Source organism: Teleopsis dalmanni, chromosome 2, assembly GCF_002237135.1.
Source record: "Teleopsis dalmanni isolate 2A chromosome 2, ASM223713v2, whole genome shotgun sequence".
NCBI lineage: Eukaryota > Metazoa > Arthropoda > Insecta > Diptera > Diopsidae > Teleopsis > Teleopsis dalmanni.
In genome coordinates, this window is record NC_051847.1 from 157,985,873 (window position 1) to 158,005,557 (window position 19,685).

General features: G+C 29.2%; 1 protein-coding gene across 4 annotated transcripts in view; it reads right to left on the reverse strand.

The window, feature by feature from the left end:
- The window catches only part of LOC119684113 (serine-rich adhesin for platelets), a 123,626-nt gene extending 105,736 nt beyond the window's left edge, over window positions 1–17,890 (reverse strand). For 3 of the 4 annotated variants that reach the window (XM_038098068.1, XM_038098067.1, XM_038098066.1), the window contains exon 1: window positions 16,790–17,889. In XM_038098068.1, coding sequence (XP_037953996.1) covers window positions 16,790–17,512 — 723 coding nt within the window. In that variant the 5' untranslated portion in view covers window positions 17,513–17,889. Of the gene's footprint in view, window positions 1–16,789 lie in introns of all 4 variants that reach the window. The other variant, XM_038098069.1, reaches the window with a different exon arrangement.
- Window positions 17,891–19,685: the final 1,795 nt, after the last annotated feature.

Genomic DNA, 19,685 nt, shown 5'->3' on the forward strand with positions numbered 1-19,685 from the left:
CACATTGATTTAGATGGTTTACTGTGTTAATGTTAATGGTTTTAACAGATTCCTAAGTTTTTAATAACTTCGACACATTTGATGAGTAAATAAGTAAAGTAAAATTAAAAAATAAGTAAAAATCATTAAACCATTTAGCATTTATTTGTTATAATTATAATTACAAAATATAAGATCTCGATCGAATAAAAATTTGTTGATATTATTATTACATTGTTGATATATTGCTTTTAATCCACTAGCATTGATCGACTTGTAATGATGTTTATGTGCTGATATTTAATATTAATAAATATAACAAATTCATCACTTGAATTATAAGTTATTTTTTATTTCAACGTTAATGAAATAAAAGTAACAATACTATTAAACAAAAATGAATTTTTCAACTGGATATGTGGTCATTTTTATTTCATCTGGATTATAATTAAAAGAAAAATAAATAAAAATCCGCACAGTAATTACTACAACTTAAATTATAATGCAGTAGAAATCCAAACTTTAGAACTGTAACAATATAACACCACACTATTATAGGGATGGCATTTAAAAGCAAGCATATTTAAGTCAATGACTTATGGAAACAACAAATTATGACAGAAGAGATGGACCAGTGATTTTTACAGCCATAGGCAGTAAATAACGTGAAGAAAACGTATCACGCTTACTGGTCACGCTAACTTAGCACTTAAGTTAGCGGTAAACGTGAGTGATAGAACAATGTTACAATAAATTTAACGTTGTCACAGTATTGTCATATAATTTGTAGTTTCATTTCTGTCGCCACAGCTAATTTTCCATTAAAATGCTTTGAAATAAAAAAAAAATCTATAAGCATATCTAAATATTTTTTTATTTACTACTGGGTCATTTGCATAACAAATGTGCATGACCGAAGAAAAATATTACATTTAGTTCTCATCCTTTAGATATAAGATTTTTAAGTTTATTTTTATGTTTGAATGAAGTCGTAACACCCATTTATGGAATCAGGTTAATTAATTTAATAAATCTCAGTGTTATATAGGTGCATAAAGTTAATACCCCTAAGCGTAGCTAAAGCCAACTTCACTTTAGGTTATCTATATGTACGCAATTTCAATATCAACTTAAATGCTTTCAGGCATTAAACAGGAGTTAAGACACAAAAAACGTATTAGTGAATTTAGTGATGATTTTAAATATTTCAAATCATAATGTTTATACACAGATAGGCTACAAATCAGACACCGTAGGAGAACTTTTGCTGCCTTAGGATAACGGTCAAAAGAGTTTACATAATTGATCACGAAAGCCTTAAGGGATTCAAAATACAAGGAGCACGAATATATAAGTAAGTTGTACATATGAAATGCATACAAACCATTATTCAGAAAGGATAAGTTATGGAATTTCAGTAGTTAAGCAATGCTTAACATACTTAACGAATAAATCGACACTTTTTGCAAGAGCCACATCATCGGATCTCTGAGACAACAAAAAAATAAGCACATTCTTCTGACTATTCTGCTTACTGCAATGATTTCTGTACGTTCTCTTTTAAATTATATGATTTTATTTATGCTTGCTTTAACTAAAAATAATAGCAACAATAAGGATATTTATTCAAACTGGAAATCTCAGTGCAACAGTAACAGTCTTGCACATTGCAAAAACAGGCTGAATAACAATAAATGCTTGCCAGCGTTTCGAGTCAAGCCAAGAGGAAACGCTTTAAATTTTTTTATAGCTGCTACTGACCGCTGATCGCTGCTGTTCGCTGCCGTTCGCAGCCGTTCGCTGCTGTATATGCACTAAACTAGAAAGAAGTTGACATCAAAGCATATGTCAGCTTACCGGCCGGCATGTATTAAAAAAACGATGATTTTGTATACAGAAGGTTGGAATAAATATCAGAGCCTAAGCAAATTAAATAAATATGTAGCAAAAAGTTGATGGAATGCCAAGCGATTTGAATGAAAAATTTTTTGTTTGATGGCTTCAAGTGGTCTTTACGTACAGTAAATGTACCGTAACCAATTGAGTGAAGTGACCGCGCGTTTATACCGAAATTGACGAAAGTTTATCCATTAGTTATTTATTTTTATTTTTAGTTTCGACAAATGCACACCATTTATCAACGCACAAGGACAATTTTGAAGAAAGGAACGATTTGACAACCTTTGGGAATTAAGAATATGTATCGAAAAAAACTCTATACTATATTCTTGTATGGAGTTTAGCATAATATTTTGATGAAATGCTGTCGGCTTTTTATACACTTCCCATACGGATATCTCTACACAATTGTTAAAGATGCATGCCAAATGTGGATAAGCCGCTGTTTTTATTATTGTTGTTGTTGTTGTGTTTTCTCTGCCGAATGTTTCATACTTGAACTTGTCGCAAATCTTAACATCTTAAATAACAATAAATAAGGAATAAAAGGCAGGATTTACACTAATGGTTTTTTACACATAGTAATTTTCAATTATTTTTTATTTATTAGGTAATAACAGAACACACAAATATACTTGAGAGTTTTACTAATGTAGGCCTAGCAATAATAATAATAACAGTAGTATAACCGACAAAACAGTATCACAATACTGCCAGAACTGCTCGTGCCCTTTTCATTTTTTACAATTATGGTCTACCGAACGTGTTGAGAAGTGAACAGCCAGCCACCCCTGCTGTAAAGGAACATACTTTACAATAGCAACTAAAACAAAAACAAAAAACTATGAAGATACAACAAAAACGCAAATATGTGCTATATGGATATTTATTTTGATGTGGTTGGTACCACATCATATACCAATGTGCAAAATTATAGCACGAAATAACGGGCCTACAAGTACAGGAGCACGTGCCATAGATGATTGTGATTGTAATCAGTTGCAATAGTTTTACCCCAGGCTGGTAAAAAAAAAGAAACATAAGAAATGCACGAAAAAAAAACACACCAACGCACCCAAGTGAAATTATATGTTATGGTCTGAAAATGAAGAAAGGCCAAATAAAAGAAAAAGGAAAATGAAAAGAAGAAGAAGAAGAAAAACTTAAAACGTCAGAAGTTGTTGAATTGAACTTGGCCCTGTTGTTATTTAATTACGATTTAGTTTAAAATGCTTAAATACAAGGAGTTGCATGGGGAAAATGTTTGGCATTTCGGCGGCCGCATGTTTCATGAATGAATGAAATATTTAATGCAGTTTAAACCAAACGACGCAAAGCATTGGTTGGATGGTTAAAAAAATTCCTTGACCAGATGGATGTACCATACAGTAACGCTCTCATGTATAAACAAAATATATAAAAAAAATAAGCTGACTTTTTATTTACTCATTTAATTATTTTATTGTTGTTGTAATTTTAACAACAATTTTCTCAGCGCTGTATTTTTTGTTTACTCTTTGCTAAATTGCAACGCTCAAGCAAACCATTAAATCAGTACAAAAAAAAATCTACAAATCTCAAATCAGTTCACACTGCGAATATGCCGTCCGTCCATCTTTAAATGAACTACGTACCATGATTGAAGCCTCGTTCACATCAAAAAAAAAAGCATTACTATTAATAACATTGAGGAAATTTTCACTTGCTGCCACAGAAGAAGGATGCAGCAATTCAGACAAACGTGAATTGCTGCATATTATTCAACGCAACCCTATGCAATTAATAGTTAAGGAAATCAATAATGGAAGGTGGAACTAATGTTAAAATGTATATTGTATTCGTTTTGCATTGTAAAGATTCAGATTCGGTTTATTTTATTACTTGCGCCATAAAAAAAATCCATGAAATGTACGAGTGCACGCAAATGATTTAAAAAATTCTGCTGCTCCTGCTGCTGCTCTTCCAGATAAGTACGAATGTTTGAAGACCAATCTACCAACTGAAAGTGCACAGCAGCAGGAGCTGTAGCTGGAGCAAATCGATTTGAACGTAGCTTATTACAATATCCAATATACAACAATGCACACGGGTTAAGATATATTGCAAGCAATTGCAGGCAATCTAAATTAAAATCTAAATACTGAAAATAAACTATTTAAACAAATGAGATATTTGAGGAGAAAAAACGAAATTCACATAACAAAAAAAAACAAACCAAAATCTGCTGCAGTAGATATATAATACATATAAATACATAAATAATTTAAATATAAATTTAATAGTAAAAAATTCCGTCATAAACGAGGCTGTTAAATGAGGTCAGGTCAGAGCTGTGAAAAAAATCAATATGAAACCGCAAACCGCAAACCGAACACGCAATAGTAAAGAAGAAGAAAGTTTAGGCAAATTCTATAGGAAGTCAAGGTTAACAAATGGAAGATTCGTCAAGGACAAAATATTAAAATAAGCTAATTAAAATTGTGTGCCGCGGAAGGAGCAAAAAGGAAGCAGAAATTTGTTCAATTTGTTAGATTCGCTTCTATCTTGATCAAGAATTTTCAATGAGAAAACTGTCAAAATGACTAAGCCATCGAAACATTAATGGAATGCTTTTCTGGCTTCGTTAAAATCAAAGAAGAAGGCAAAAGAATTTATGTATTCATCATTCATTTTGAATCTGAAGTCGAATCAGCAAATTAGTGTGTAAGTGTGGTTTTTTGCTTATTTTTGCAAAAGTTTAAGCATTAGCGACGAGAAAAAGACTTAAGTGGCAGTAAGCAGTCCAGATCGAAATAATCAACAAATCGATATATTTATTGAATACTGTAAATAGACGAACACTACGCACGGTGAGTAGATTATGTCGGCAATCTTAAATATCTAGTTAGACGTATTAGCCCATTATGTTATTGTATAAGAAACTCAGTGGTTTAAAAACCACTTTTGGCAAAACTTAAAATACTCTTTAAAGGGATTTCGCCAAGATCCTTAAAAAATTATACTCCTAAGATAATAAATCTTTGCCGCTAATGCGCTGGGATGACTAAAATGGAGACTCAAGCTTTTAACATAGCATCCAAGTCGACAGTTGTTAAGCCTTCGAACAACCCTGTGTGAATAAATCATTTGTGTCGTTTTAGACTATAAAAAAGACTATATCTGCGGGAGAAATCGTTCTAACAATTAACACTTTAATTGAATAAAACCTTATTCTTAGTACAAAACACAATAACAAAAAAAGAAATACCAGCGTTTGTAATATGTTAGTTTGGAATGGCTGATAGTCGCACCACGTTGGTGCTTTTTTATAGTTTCCTTCTTTTAGAGTGAGCAACGCTCATTTAACACATTTATCTACCAATAACAATGATAAGGAGCTATATTTATTTTCTATGATGTGACGCTTGTCTCTATCAACATATTACATACCTGAAACAGTAATTTATAATACCAAGAATTCAGAATATTTAAGACATTATTATCATAAAAAAAGAAATTAATCTTATTAATTCAATAAGAAATGTGCAATAACGTATAGAAATTATATATTAACTAACGTGTAAACGTGTATACTATACTCAGATAAATGTGATCTGAACATAACCAACACGCTTTAAGAGCATATAAACCTGATTTTGGAGTATATCCAGAAATGGAAAATAAAAATCAATAATAAAAAATAACTAAGGCTATGTTTATAACGCGTAAGTGGAGACAGAATCCGTCGAGAGTGAGAGTGGGTGATATGGTAATAAACTGGGAGGATAGCGTTAAATATCTCGGTATCATATATATATATCATATATTTAAAATAATTAGCTGTGCCAAAATTCTTCATCACCTCCAACCGCTATTCAGAAATGAAAATCTCAATACTAAGAACAGGAAACTGATATATAACCAAATAATTTGTCCGTCACTTTGATATGGTTGTGTAGCGTTAAGCAAAGCTTCAATCACTACTATTCTCCAGTTAGAATTTGCACAAAGTCAGGCTCTGAGAAGAATTTTCAAAGTACCATGGTACATTAGGACGAATGACATCCTCAGGGACCTCAAGATTGATCCCATCAAAAATACATACAGGATAGAGCCCTGAAATTATTTGAGAAAACTGACAGACTTACTAACACCGAAATAAATAAATAGATAAAATTAATATAATTCTAAAAATTAGAATTATATTGTAATAATTATAATTATATATTATAATTGTTATATTTTCTAGTCGTAATAAATTTTAATTAAAAGATGATTATAAGGATTATTATTGATGTACACCCTACCCAATGGTTTAAAATTTTTTAGTGGAAAGTATAAAATACCATTTTTTCATAATACAAAATAAAATATATGAGATGTGAAATCTGTTATATATGCTTATCATTATTTTCATGATAAGCATATATGTATAAAAAATATTGTTAAAAAGAGAAATTAAGCCTATTATAAATTTTCATCACTCAAATTAATTTACACAAAATGCATAATTTATTAACTTACTGCTAATCACTGAATTGAGATTCTCTGTGTGTAGTAATTGTAAAAAATTGAAGTTAATTTATTTTGATGTACACCCGTCAGATACACAGTTGCCAAATGAATTTAATGTCTATGACCGCCGCTCTCAATGAATTGGGATTTCTACGTTGCAAAACATACTTTAATCTCCACCAGTAAATAATTAACTTAATAAAGAAATTGAAATTCGATATCTTTCGCTTCTAAATATATCAACTCAACTCAAGCTGGAGCATCTTTTTGTGCACAACCAATAAAAGTTGATATTAGCATATTATGATCACCTGTAAGAAGCTTAGTGGGCAAATCGTGGCTATCGTTAACTGCTGTGAAACGTGTGTAGGACATAAAATTTATCAACTTGTCGTCGAACGAATTATTGGAATTCTAACCGCAGTCAACTTCCATAAAATGACATGAATAAATTTTGATCTACTCGCTGGTGTAGAAATTCGAAATTTATGACTATCATAAGCATTACTGCTCTCTGAGTTTTCGATTTCGATTTCAGTTTGAGTTACACTTAAGATTTTCATATCGTGGTCAACACCAGTTAGAAGGTCATTTAAATATTTCAAAAAACGCATTAAAGTCTCACGATTATCTTTTCTTCCGCTCTTTTAAGTATGGATGAGATTAAATTTATTATCACATCGTCGATATACATAATATTCGTAACGTGACATTAATATAGTTCTGTCTAATTGAAAAAAATCCATGATCATGCCTGTTATTAATGGTGTAACCGAACAGATTGTTGCAACATTGTCTGTTGCCTGACGATGTCTGGCAAATAAATATTAAACACTAAACTCAAAAGAAAGGTTAATGGTTTATAGGTATGTATGCATCTGTGCCGGAAAATGAGTAAACAAAGAACTCATATTGTTGTTGTTATTATTATTATTATCCATAAAGGCTATTAAGCAGAAAACACACAGAGTTTGTTCATCGGATAATGGATATGTTTATCGTTTATATTGGTTTTATTCATAGTTAGGATTTTAGTGTGGCTATAAGCTGTCAATTCATGCTGTGATTAAACTAAAGACCAAAATATTTCAAGAACTAAGTACACAATTCAATTGAAGTAGTTAGAGTTTGCGCAAGAGGCCCTTAGAAAACAATTTACCACACAGTTTATTTTACAATCTAGTATCAAACTGTGGCTTTATTTACACAAAATGGGAAAAAAATAACAAACTAAAAACGAAGCAAGCAATAAACATAAATAAAAGTTGTGAATTAAAAATGTGGAGGGAAAAAACAATGGGAACTCACTCCGCCAATTGAAAAGTAAAGGTACCAAAAAACAAATACAACTAAATTAGTAACTCCTTTAAACGTTTTGAAGAGTATAAATAATACTTTTGCATACAGACAACAAAACAGCATAAAATAAATGAAGATCTCTTTTCATTGCCACAATATATAGATATAGGTAATATTTTCAATAGGGCCAACTCGAGCGTATTTGATGAAACAACACTAGGAAGATATTACAAAATACAAATCGAGTGAGATTTTGAAAAATACTTTTGAAGATGCGAGAAACTCCATCTTTACGACTAATAAAACGAAAGCAAACAAATTAAACAACTTGTAGATAAATCTAGTGTGAAGACAAAACTTCAATTGTAAAATGCTCAAATATTTTAAATAAAGAATTTTCATTAACAAAGTTGGAATTAAAAGTAAACCTTTTTTTTTACTGCTTTGAACTATTGTATTAGCCACAATTTTTTGAAGTGCCAAATGCCAAATTAACACTTGAACACTAAACTAACAAGAGATACAAAATAAACATGTTGAGGTCATATTGTATTGCTCATTCACTAAAGAAAATACAAAGATATTTATAGTAAATGCCATTACATGCAAAAAGATGCATTTGTTCAAATAAAGTTCAAAAATAAATGAGGAAATTAAAATAAAAATTTTGTTGTATTATTTTCATAAGTGATTGATATAAACTGTGATTGACTGATCACTGTGCACTGAAAAATAATTGGCAAAGATTTTTATTCTACATTTTTTTTAAATACCAAAGTTGAAAATTTATGCACTTTTAATTAAAATATGAAAACATGAAAGTTGTTTTCATATTTTAATTAAAGATGCATAAATCCTCCTTCATACATAATATAATATAATGTTAGCAAAATGATGATTTAGGTAAACTAAAATTTTTACTACACCAAAAAAAAGAAACACGGCATATACTAGACATTTCAAAACTTTTGACTAGATCAATACGATGAGTCGATGATCTGTGTCTAAACGTGTGTCTGCCTTCTTCAACTTAAACAAGTATTTCAATTTATCTGTTAGATAAAATGAAATTTGATACATACAACATTTTGGGTATGGCTGTTTAATATTTACTGAATTGAAAGGTTTGTTCATTTCAAATTAAACATGTGATATACCATATATGAATAATAAACTAATATTTTTAGCAAATTTTATTAACATATAATCAGTTTTATACATAGCTTATGTATAGTTTCTATATAAGAAAATGATTGAGATACAATTTTTTTCAGAAAAAAAGTAATTGTTAAAATATTTTGTTTCGAATTTAATTTTTAGAAAACATTGTAACATACGTTAAAAAAATTAACGAATTGATTAAAAATTTAGTCATTTTATTATAAAGAGATTTTTCGAAAAGTAGTGAACTACAACAACAAAAATTCTTTTTTATATTATTTTAATTAAACGAATTTTTGGCTGACTATACAGCTATTTCGAGTACAGTCAAATACCTATTATCAGTGGTCTTGAAAATAATTCTTGTTTTTAATTATTCGTAAAAAAATTTTTTTTTTTTGAGACTGCAAGTACCAGGAATCGAACTCGTGCCCTGCCAAATTTGAAGCTTAGAGTCAGCGTTCATTAGCTAACTGACCCAAAGCTTGACTTTTATGTTCGCACATTTTTTGAATGTTTTTATTAACAAGTTGAATTGATTAATTATACTTTATTTTTTAATTGTGTTAAATTTCATTACTACTCTGTTTGTAGAGGTATTATTTGTTGCATGCTTTTATATTTTATAAGTTGATGATTGTCAAATCTTTTATTCAAATATTAAAAATTTTACTATATATAGATATAACAAAAAAATAAATTAGCTTTGGATTTATCGCGATTTAAATTAATAAGATATCTTAGTTTACATATTTATTTTAATTCAACTGGAAAGAATATAACATATTAAAAAAAAACGATAGTTTATCAATCGAAAGTTTTTATAATAAGTCAATTAATACTTGTATTTGGAATATACTAAACCAAAAAAAAAAATTTAGAGAAGAAATTATTAAGCACTACTATTAATAAAGCTTTTACCCATACAGATATTTATATTTATAATATATAAATATATTAAAATTGAACAATTCTATAATCCAATCTGTAATTGGATTATAGATAAATAGATATACAAAGTTATAAAGAAAAACAATTTTTTTATTTTTAAATGTATTTGCATTGTAGAGTAAAGGTCAATGCGAAGGATATTTAAGCTACGGTAAGGTCAAAGCTACCTTTTAACATTAAAAATAATTTATACAGATATTTCCTACAGCAATTTTTTATAAAATTATTTAATATAATTTTCTGTTTTTAATGCCGATGCCGTTGATTAACATTAGGAATTTTTCTTTAATTAAATCAGGCCCTAACTGCTTGTGTGTATGAAGTGAATTAAAGTTTACTTTGTAAGTCATATGAATACAATTAAAGAACGTAACTCATACGCAATCATTTATAGTGATATTTTTATAATATGACTTAATTACTTTACTAAATAATGTTTAATGTTTTTATTGTTATTGTTTGTTTTATTGTTGTAATATATAGTTAATGATATCGCTACTTACTTACGTCTACGAAACAATGAAAAAAAGTGAACCTCTATTCACTTTTATTTTTTAAGTTAACGCTTGAAAGAATCTCAAAACCTCCATTACAAATTATTAACTCAAGCAGAAAAACTGCAAAAATTTAATTTTTTATTATTTTTTCAAAATTAACAGACAAAAATAATATCTATTTTGTAATGGGAAAATAAATAATTTCCACACACAGATCGAACGAATGAGAAATTTATCCGAGTTTCAAATAGATTTCTATAATTTATAACCTATAAATCTATAACCCTTTTTCTCGATATTTTGTTATTTAATAATAGTAAATAACCTATAACTCTTTAACCCCTTATCGATTTCACATCAGGAGATAAACCATAAATTGTTAAAATACAACACTTTTGTTCTCAAAATTCCGTTACTAATACGACATAAATATTAAATATCGTAAAGGTGTTAATGTGCGTAGTTTAACGACTCACAATATTAACACTATTTTTTACAGCATTCCAAAATATAAATAAAAAAATAAATAAAAATAAAGAAAAATCAAAATATTAAGTGCTTTTTTTTGTTTTGCTCTCCTAATTGAAACTAAATTACACGCTAAAATCAATGGCTTGTAAAATAAATGCAGCTATGCAGAACGTGTGAAAGAGAGAAAAAATTGCCATTAATCATTTTAACTCTTGACATGATTTGTGAAAAAACAACATGATAGGATTATATTGATATATTGAAGATATCAACAGTTCGTTTCCCTTGTTTTTTGTTTGTTGTTTTTTGTTTTTTTTTTGCAAAAAAGTTTTGCTAAATAACTTAAAACAATTTTTTTTGTTAATAAAACCTTTGTCAAAAGGACATAAAGGCCATTCGTTTTTCTGACATGTAATATATATGTCAATACGTGACCATGCAGCAACCTATACCATCCTAACTCACTCCATCCATCCCAACTCATTCCATTCATTCTCATTGTTTATCACCCCATTTCGTCGTAATGTCAGCGTTGCTCCTATTTTGCTTTAAAACAGCATTTTTTATGATTTTTATTTTCTTTTGTATGAGCAAATTAAAGAAATGGAAAGCGAGGGTAAATAGTTTTTATTTTTTAGATTTCATGGGTTGTACGAAAACGGGAACAAAATACCGTAAATTGTTTGGTAAAAATTCAGTTAAAGCGTTAATATTTGGAACTGCTATTAAGGCCAACAAATTTTTTACAAACTGGTGGAAACCGCAAATATCATGTAAACACTACATAATCGTATGATGTTTCATAAATTCATAAGCTCTATAAATAATTTTGAATACTTTATCTTGGTAGATTTTAATCAGAAACTGACTTAGTTATCTTAAAGCCTGCAATTTAAAATGTCAAAAATTAAATATTATGAAAAATAATAAATTAATAAAACAAAATATGTTGAAAACTTTTTCTAAAACAAAAGCATCGACGTAATGGTGGAAATAAATAGTAACTAAGGTGACGTAATTATGCCTATCTTCAATCAATAATAAATATAGGTACTATAATGTTGATTTTAAACTTAAATGGAATTACTAAAATATGTACATATGATAGGTTTTAATTTTTTGACTAAACATCAAATATTTTTACTTTCTGGAATAGAACAATTTTATTGTTAATATTTAAAATAGAAAACTAACTACAGAAAAGCGAAAAAACGCTTTAGATTTTTTATAAAAAAGATTCTACTTCTACCCACCAACAACCCAAACAATATGCTCCACTTAGAAACAGGTAACTACAAACGCAGTTTGCAGATACAGTGCAAACTCATTTCGTTTATCTAAGAAAAATTCTTAATCTCCCTTTATTAAAACTTCCTCGAGTACTAGCTAATACTAACTAAACTTATAATTGACGAAGGCATATATTGGGCCAAAGATTGGGAAAATATGTATTTGGAACTAGGTCTTTCAGTATTCGGTAATAATCAGTAATCAGAGTATGGATCTAAAATTATTACACAATAATATATAACTTCATGCATACGGAGTGAACGTGATTCGTTTGTCGCGAATGCTAGGTCGGGATCTCATAAAATATACCCACAACTGCAATATATGACATTATGCATAGTTTTTATTAGGAAAACATTTAGCACAGATGGAACATACTTTTTAAATGTAGGGGCTTTTTTAAATGTTTAATTTAAATACCAGAGAATTTAATATATCTGAATGTGATTGTTCTTTGTGTAATCGACCAGTAATAGAAAATAAATACATGTCATATTAGTGGAATATGTTCAATATTTTCAGAGAACCCAGACATCTTATTTTCAATAAAGCACTTCTGTCCAAAGAATAACTTCTTCTTCGTCTTGTTAAATAGTAGCAATACTAATAACCAATAAAAATTTATAAAAAGTGTTTTTTTCAAGTTATAGAAAATACAATATTAAATAATTTATATAAATAACAATGTTAATAATATACACCCCTTTTTGTATACCAATCTGACACACAACAAATATGTTATTGTCGATTTAGACTTTAAGTAAAATTTTATAATTTTTTTGAATCAATAATAAATAATAATAATAATAATAACTACAAAAAATCTTTAATATTGATAATATTTTTGAAGAGATTTACTAATAAAATTTTAATTAATACGATGAATAAACGATAGAAATACATAGGTGGGCAATTTACATCCCATAATGAATTACTGAGTCAAAGTGCAATACTACAATTAATACTACAATTAATTAAAAAAATACGACTATGAAGGTACTACTAAAATTTAGGAGATACAAAGTCTAAGTTGAATACTGCAAACAATAAAGGAATTTAGACTAAGAAGATATTACTCAAATTAACTAATTAAGATTAAGAATAACTTATATCCCACTATTAATTAAGACTTCCTGAATCTAGGACCAATGCTACAATTTATTAAATAAATTGGACTAAAAAGATAGTTTAAATCCTAGAAGGATGTAGCAAATTTATTAAGGGGTATATTAATCCTTAATAATAAGTTTACTATTACTATTGTCAATTACCATAGAAATCATAAAATATACAACGAAGCAAATTAATCACACTATTTGATATCTATCAGGGGAGGGTAAAAAAGATACAGATGAAAGTTAAAACACATTAAGTTTCCAAAATTTAAATTATATATTTGAAGATATATAGTGTTATTTATAATATGTAAATATTTTTTTATTTTAAAATAAACATTTATTTAAAAACTCAAAGAATGGAAAGAGTCAATTAATTGTTTCGGATGCCATTCGTTATTAATACTACAGTGTGTTTAGGATATTGAAATACTTAAGTGAAAAAGATATTCAGTAATATAACTAATCAGACTGACGACCAAATTAAATTATCAAAAACCTTTATGTAAAATATATACACAATATGTTTATTAATTACTTAAAAAAACCTAAATAAATACTCCTAACAAACACTAACTTGATTTCTTTAATAAAAATTATTTATCTTACAAATACCAAAGTGGCTATAATCAGTCGCAAAGAAGCTGCATGACAATTGAGTTTTGAATAGAAGTATTTAGGGTTCTTCAGTATGCAATTAAAAGAATAAATAAATAAGCGCGACTCAGCAATGCAAACAATAGGCAGATTATGGGATTATAACTGACTTGGAAATAATAGTAAATAAAATGGCCATTAGACGAGGATATAGAATTTTTTGAAATTCTGTTGATTCTTTTTGAAAATGCAATAAAATTACATATAATATCACTTTTTTAATCTGATATATTCATATAAAAGAATTTGTTGGAAAGAGTAGTAGAATGTTTTTAAAAAAATTGGTTCAAATAAAACAAAAATAAAATAAATACTCAAAGCTCATAAAAGAATTTTTAACAGATTAATATCCCAAATTATTATCCAAAACAAGAATACAAGATTGAGTACAAGTTTATGTAGTACATCTTTATATTCAATTTAAATCAAAGAATAAAGATGAATTTGAAAGGGTCCCAAACTATTACAAAAGAAAACAATATAAACAATATATGTAAATAATAATGATACGTTTTTCCGGCAGGAATCACATAAAGTTTATATGCTTCCATGTGGAATTAAAATCTTTGACTTATATTTCCGTTTACTCTCTGTCATTTCACGGTTAAGTTAGTCGTATTTTACAGTTGAGAAAATTTTCTTTTAAAAAATATGTTTGAATAGATTTAGAGTTTGCTTAGACCGATAAATACCAATACCCAGGACGTTCGAAAAGTTTTTTGGTCAGTGAAACATTTCTCTGATATTATGAATAACGGTTTAGAATGCAATTCTACAAATATCAAAATTATTTTTAATAATATACTTCATTGACCGATTTCAAATGCTTGTGAAATTTTTAATAAAAAACACATCACTGTAAATTAAAATCGAATTAGTTAAAATTTATTTAGACTTTGTGCCAATGCAAAATATGTTATGTAATGGTAAAAACATGTCACCATTGAAAAAGATCAAATGAGTATCAGTTTTTTTTGCGGTAGGTGAAAAGCATCAAGAGCCAATGTATTGGATAGTTTTCTGAAGCAGTAGCTTTATCTTTAATCTTTCACCAAAATCAGTTTCGTTTGTATATATTTCAGTTTGTTAGAACGGTTTACGCAAAACAAGGTAACAGATTCGTAATTATTGATGAAACCGACCACAACACTTGAAAAACCAAAGAATAATTAAAACAGTAGATTAAAGTAGCGATTCACATCCAATTAGGATGTGGATAAGTAATGATAGTGTGAAAGAGAAGGCGATTATATAAGAGTAAGAATAAATCAATAATGAGTAGGATATAAATTGAACCAGGATCGTGTGTGCAGGAAAAGAGATGGGTTGCATTAGATAGGAAATTGCCGCAATTATATTGGTTATACTCTTTTGCATGAAACATTTCAAATTCCTTAATGAGATGGTCAACAGCGACTTCCGATTTCACCCGATCGCAATAGGTAAAATCTTGTGCTGACAGGATTGAATGATATTTTATTACGTCTCAAAGAGTTGCGCTTACTAGAGCTACATCTGCCACAATAGATTGTCCATTAAACTTTCTTCATCTTTATCCCATGAAAAATCTACGATGACATCGGTCTACGATCGGATAAGTGGCATAATTAAGTAATTAATTAAAAATATTCCATGGATTAGTTCATACTTCGGAAATTGTCTAATTTACAACTTACGTTTCAATTTCACAACTTTTCCCACTATTTACAAAACCGGACTAAGTAAGTAAGTTTTGTTCGGTGGGAAAAGTGTATCAAGTTTAAAAGAGATTTTGTCAATTAAACAATAACAATAAATATGAAAACGCTCCTTTTTATATTGAAGGCAAAACTTTCAAAACACCCTTCGTATATACATATAGCCCTTACTAATTTTTGTATCCTGTTTGAGTTAGAAGAATATTTAAGAATACAAAAGTATTGAGTAACTGTTAAGCTCAAAAACAAATTTGTCCACTCAAGAACTTTATTATTGACACATTTTAAAGTAAATAAAATCAAAATAAATAAAACTTTTCGGACCACATTTAACTCTAAACTGCTACTTCAGAGGAGGACTTGGGTTTAATAAATAGTCTAAATTGTGATTTTTATTTCTGCCAGATTAACTTATTTACACAGAAGCTGACACCGAAATCTCATGCCTTCAAGTGAAGCCAAAGGCAAAAGCGATAACGTCGCTATTAAAACACTGAGGAGGGTGAGCTTTGTTTTTTATATATCCGGTAATATATTTTGTGTATATTTTTAGAAATACATTCTCTCTATATGCTGATTTCGAAAATATTTATGAAACATTAAAATGTAATATACATATTTATGTTCATAATTTCAAGAGTACATACATCAAGTGACCGGCACGTCTTTAGTTATAATTATATATTCATTCACACATACACACACGTATCCATAAAAACGTATACATGCATACATCAATACATTTTATAAATATTTTTCATTCAAAGCAAGTGGAAACTAAAATAAAAATAAGAATAAAAATAAAAATTCAATAAAAAGTGAAAAGAAACAGTAATTTGAGTAGAGAACTACCAATCAGAATGCAGTGGAATATCAGGCACAGCATACGAAAACCCGTACTGTACCGCCTAAAGCTAAACCAGATGGTCACTTTATGAATGAGTAGTTATAAATTAAAGAATTTCCTTTTAACTTCATGGTCTAACGTTTTTCATCAAAAGAAAACAAACATAAATTTCTTGTATTAGAAAAAAAAAATCAAAAAAAAAAAGTTATCTGAAAAGAAAAGTTAAATTGGACAAAGACCATATATCGACAACAACAACAACAAAAAAAAGCTTAAAGAAAACGGTGAAAATGTGTTGTCCCTCATTTATATGCAAAAGTCTATTTGCGAAGAACACGACACAAAAGCGAAAATATAATACAAACAGACATAAGGGGGAAAACACATAGAGCACATATGTATGCAAAAGTAAGAAAATTCAATGTTACTTACCCCCAACTGAAAAATTTGCATTTCTTCCACTATATGTTCCATATTAAACAGCTCTTGGCGGGTAGTAGCGATGCTATTTGCATGCGAGGAGGAGCATGTTGTTGTTGCTGTTTTTATTGTTGTTGTTGATGCCGTTGATGCCGCGGTTGAGTTCGAAACGTTATTAATAGTAGCGGCAGCGGCAGCAGCAGCAGCAGTAGCAGCGGCAAGAGTAGAAGCATCACCATCAGTTGAACTGGTTGACGTTTTTGTAGTGGTAGTTTTTGAAATATCGCTGGAGGTAGTTTTAGCTGGTGTTACGACTGTTGTGTTTTTATTAGCGATTTTATTAATATTTGGAAAGAGATAATGTAGCTCTTGATTCGGTTTGCCGCAGTTTCGACATAAATCCAATATGTTAAAATCACAATCATACGTAGTAGCAACAGCAACAACAGCAGCAGAAGTAGTAGTAGCAACATTGGTGGTGGAGATGGTGTCGATGATGATATTCGTTGTTGAGTTTGTAATTGAGCATGCATTGCTATTGTTGTTATTTGTTGTGCTTCTGTTCTTCTTTTTGTTATATGTTTCTGTTGTTGTTGCTGATGTTGATGCTGATGCTGTTGGCGATGAAGATGGCGCTGCTTTTGCTTCTGATGCTGCTTCAGCCAACGCTGCTGTTGATTCAGTATTTGCTTGGACTACTGCTGACACTTCACACACCATATCACCCATATCCATTTTTCTTACTTTGTTGACAGCAGCAAGCTGCGGTGAAGAATAAAACGGAGACCTTTTGTAATGTTGCTGCTGTTGTTTGTTTATACGTATTCTTATGTTGATGCTTGTCTTATTTTACTTGAAAATATTCTTTTTTTTTTTTGCTTAATTCTTCTCGTGTGTACTTCTCATATGTGTGCTCCTTATTTATATAAATAAATATACGATTTGCTAGCGAACTAAAAAACAGTGTCTTTTTTCTCAGAGAGCAAAATTACAAAATTACATACAAAACAATGACAACAACAAATCATTGGAGATAGTAGTAACGCACTTTACGTGCTATGCTGTTGTTTATGTTATTTGTTTTTTTTTTGTGTTGAGTTGAGTTAAAAATTGCGATATATAATTTTTTAATTAAAATATTTTCATTTCATTACAATTTTTTTTAGTGCAATATATTTTATTTCAGCAAATTATGCTTAATTAATTTTTTTTTTTTCTGATTTTAAACGATTTTAATTTATTGTATATCCAATTGGATGCATCATTTACTGCCATTTCCAAATATATTTGACGTCCATGACGTTATGACAACTGGCGATCAAGGCCTAGAGAAAATAATTTTTACTTATTAATAGAATTTTAACAATAAGATTTTATTTGTAATTTAAAATTCCATATAAATAAACAGTGACAATAAAAATTAAAACAAAACAAAACAAAGTTTGTAAATATTTTGTAAAGGGGACACTTTTTGCCATATAAAGCGCGCAGCGAGCTGCAATAAATAATTTTCAATTATTGGCGCGCCCACTTATGTATTTAATGACGTTTTATCGTATGTATTCTCGTACATACTATCTATCTATCTATCTATCATGTCATGTTAGTTTAAAAACTATACCCTATCCACCCTAGACACTCTTCTGCAAATTGCACACCCATAATACAAAACTCTTCAACGTACAACAACAAAAAAAAAACCGCAAAACGAAATCCAACAGCGCATAGATTTCAAATTCTTTTTTCTTCTTGTTGTCGTTTGGTTTTTGTTTTTGTTTTATTTGAATTTCAGTTTTATTATGAGCACTCACGATATGCCATTTCCTCCACATCAAACAAATGTGTCATACAGCAACGTTGTGCGTACCTAATTTTTTTATTAAAGAAATCAGAACTAATTTTATTATTATTACTTTAAAAAAATGTATTTGTTTCTTTTTTAATATTTTTAATTTTATTTATGTAAAACTATTCTCACTTTTATATTTTTTTTTAAACTTAAAATTATTATTTTTATCATTCGCATTCGCATTCGAATTCACATGTTGAAATGATTAATCCTTTTCTACACTCTGAAGTGTTAAATAAGCGAGCAAACGGTAACTGTTTTTTCCACAAAGTGCCGACAAATTACCGCACACACGCACTCGCCGAAACAACCACACTGTAAGCACGTTGATTTTCGACTGGCACAGTACAAGAAAATTTGAAAACAAATTTCCGCCAGACTAGTGGATATGTAGACTTTGTTGTTATTGTTGTTGTTATTATTGGTATCGCTGGCATTGCTAGCATTGCTGTTATTGTCTTGTTGTTGTTGTCTTTCATTGTTACCGATTTTTAATTTTCTCACTCTCTTTGCTGTAGGTAGCGGTAAGATTTTTGAAAGTGACAACACACACGCACACACACATACATACACAATTCTTATGAGAATAACAATCGTAACCAAATCAGCCCCATTGCAGGAAATCATTCCGTGAAATCGTTAAGGTATGCAAAGTACGTGTAAATGCCAAATTATTTTTATTTCTTTCGTCGTTTTATTTATTTGTACATACATTTTAAATTGCCGTGATATGCAGAAAATATCACTAGCAGTGAATAAAGAAAATCGTTATTATCATTAACGATAATTGCAAGCAAGCCAGCGAGCCAACAAGCCAAAGAGCATCAGTAACTAACTGGCCACAGATATGCAAAGTGCATTTACTTACATGTGACATTCAAGTGCGCAAACTCGATTTTATAGAGACGACACACCGATAACGAATGCTCGTCCGTGCATGTGGTGTATCCAGAAAAATTTAGATATTTCGAAATTCAAATGCTCATTCTAGAAATGCAACCAACTATTACTTTACTCTACTGATAAGGGTCAACGTACAAAGTGTACGGCATTTATTTA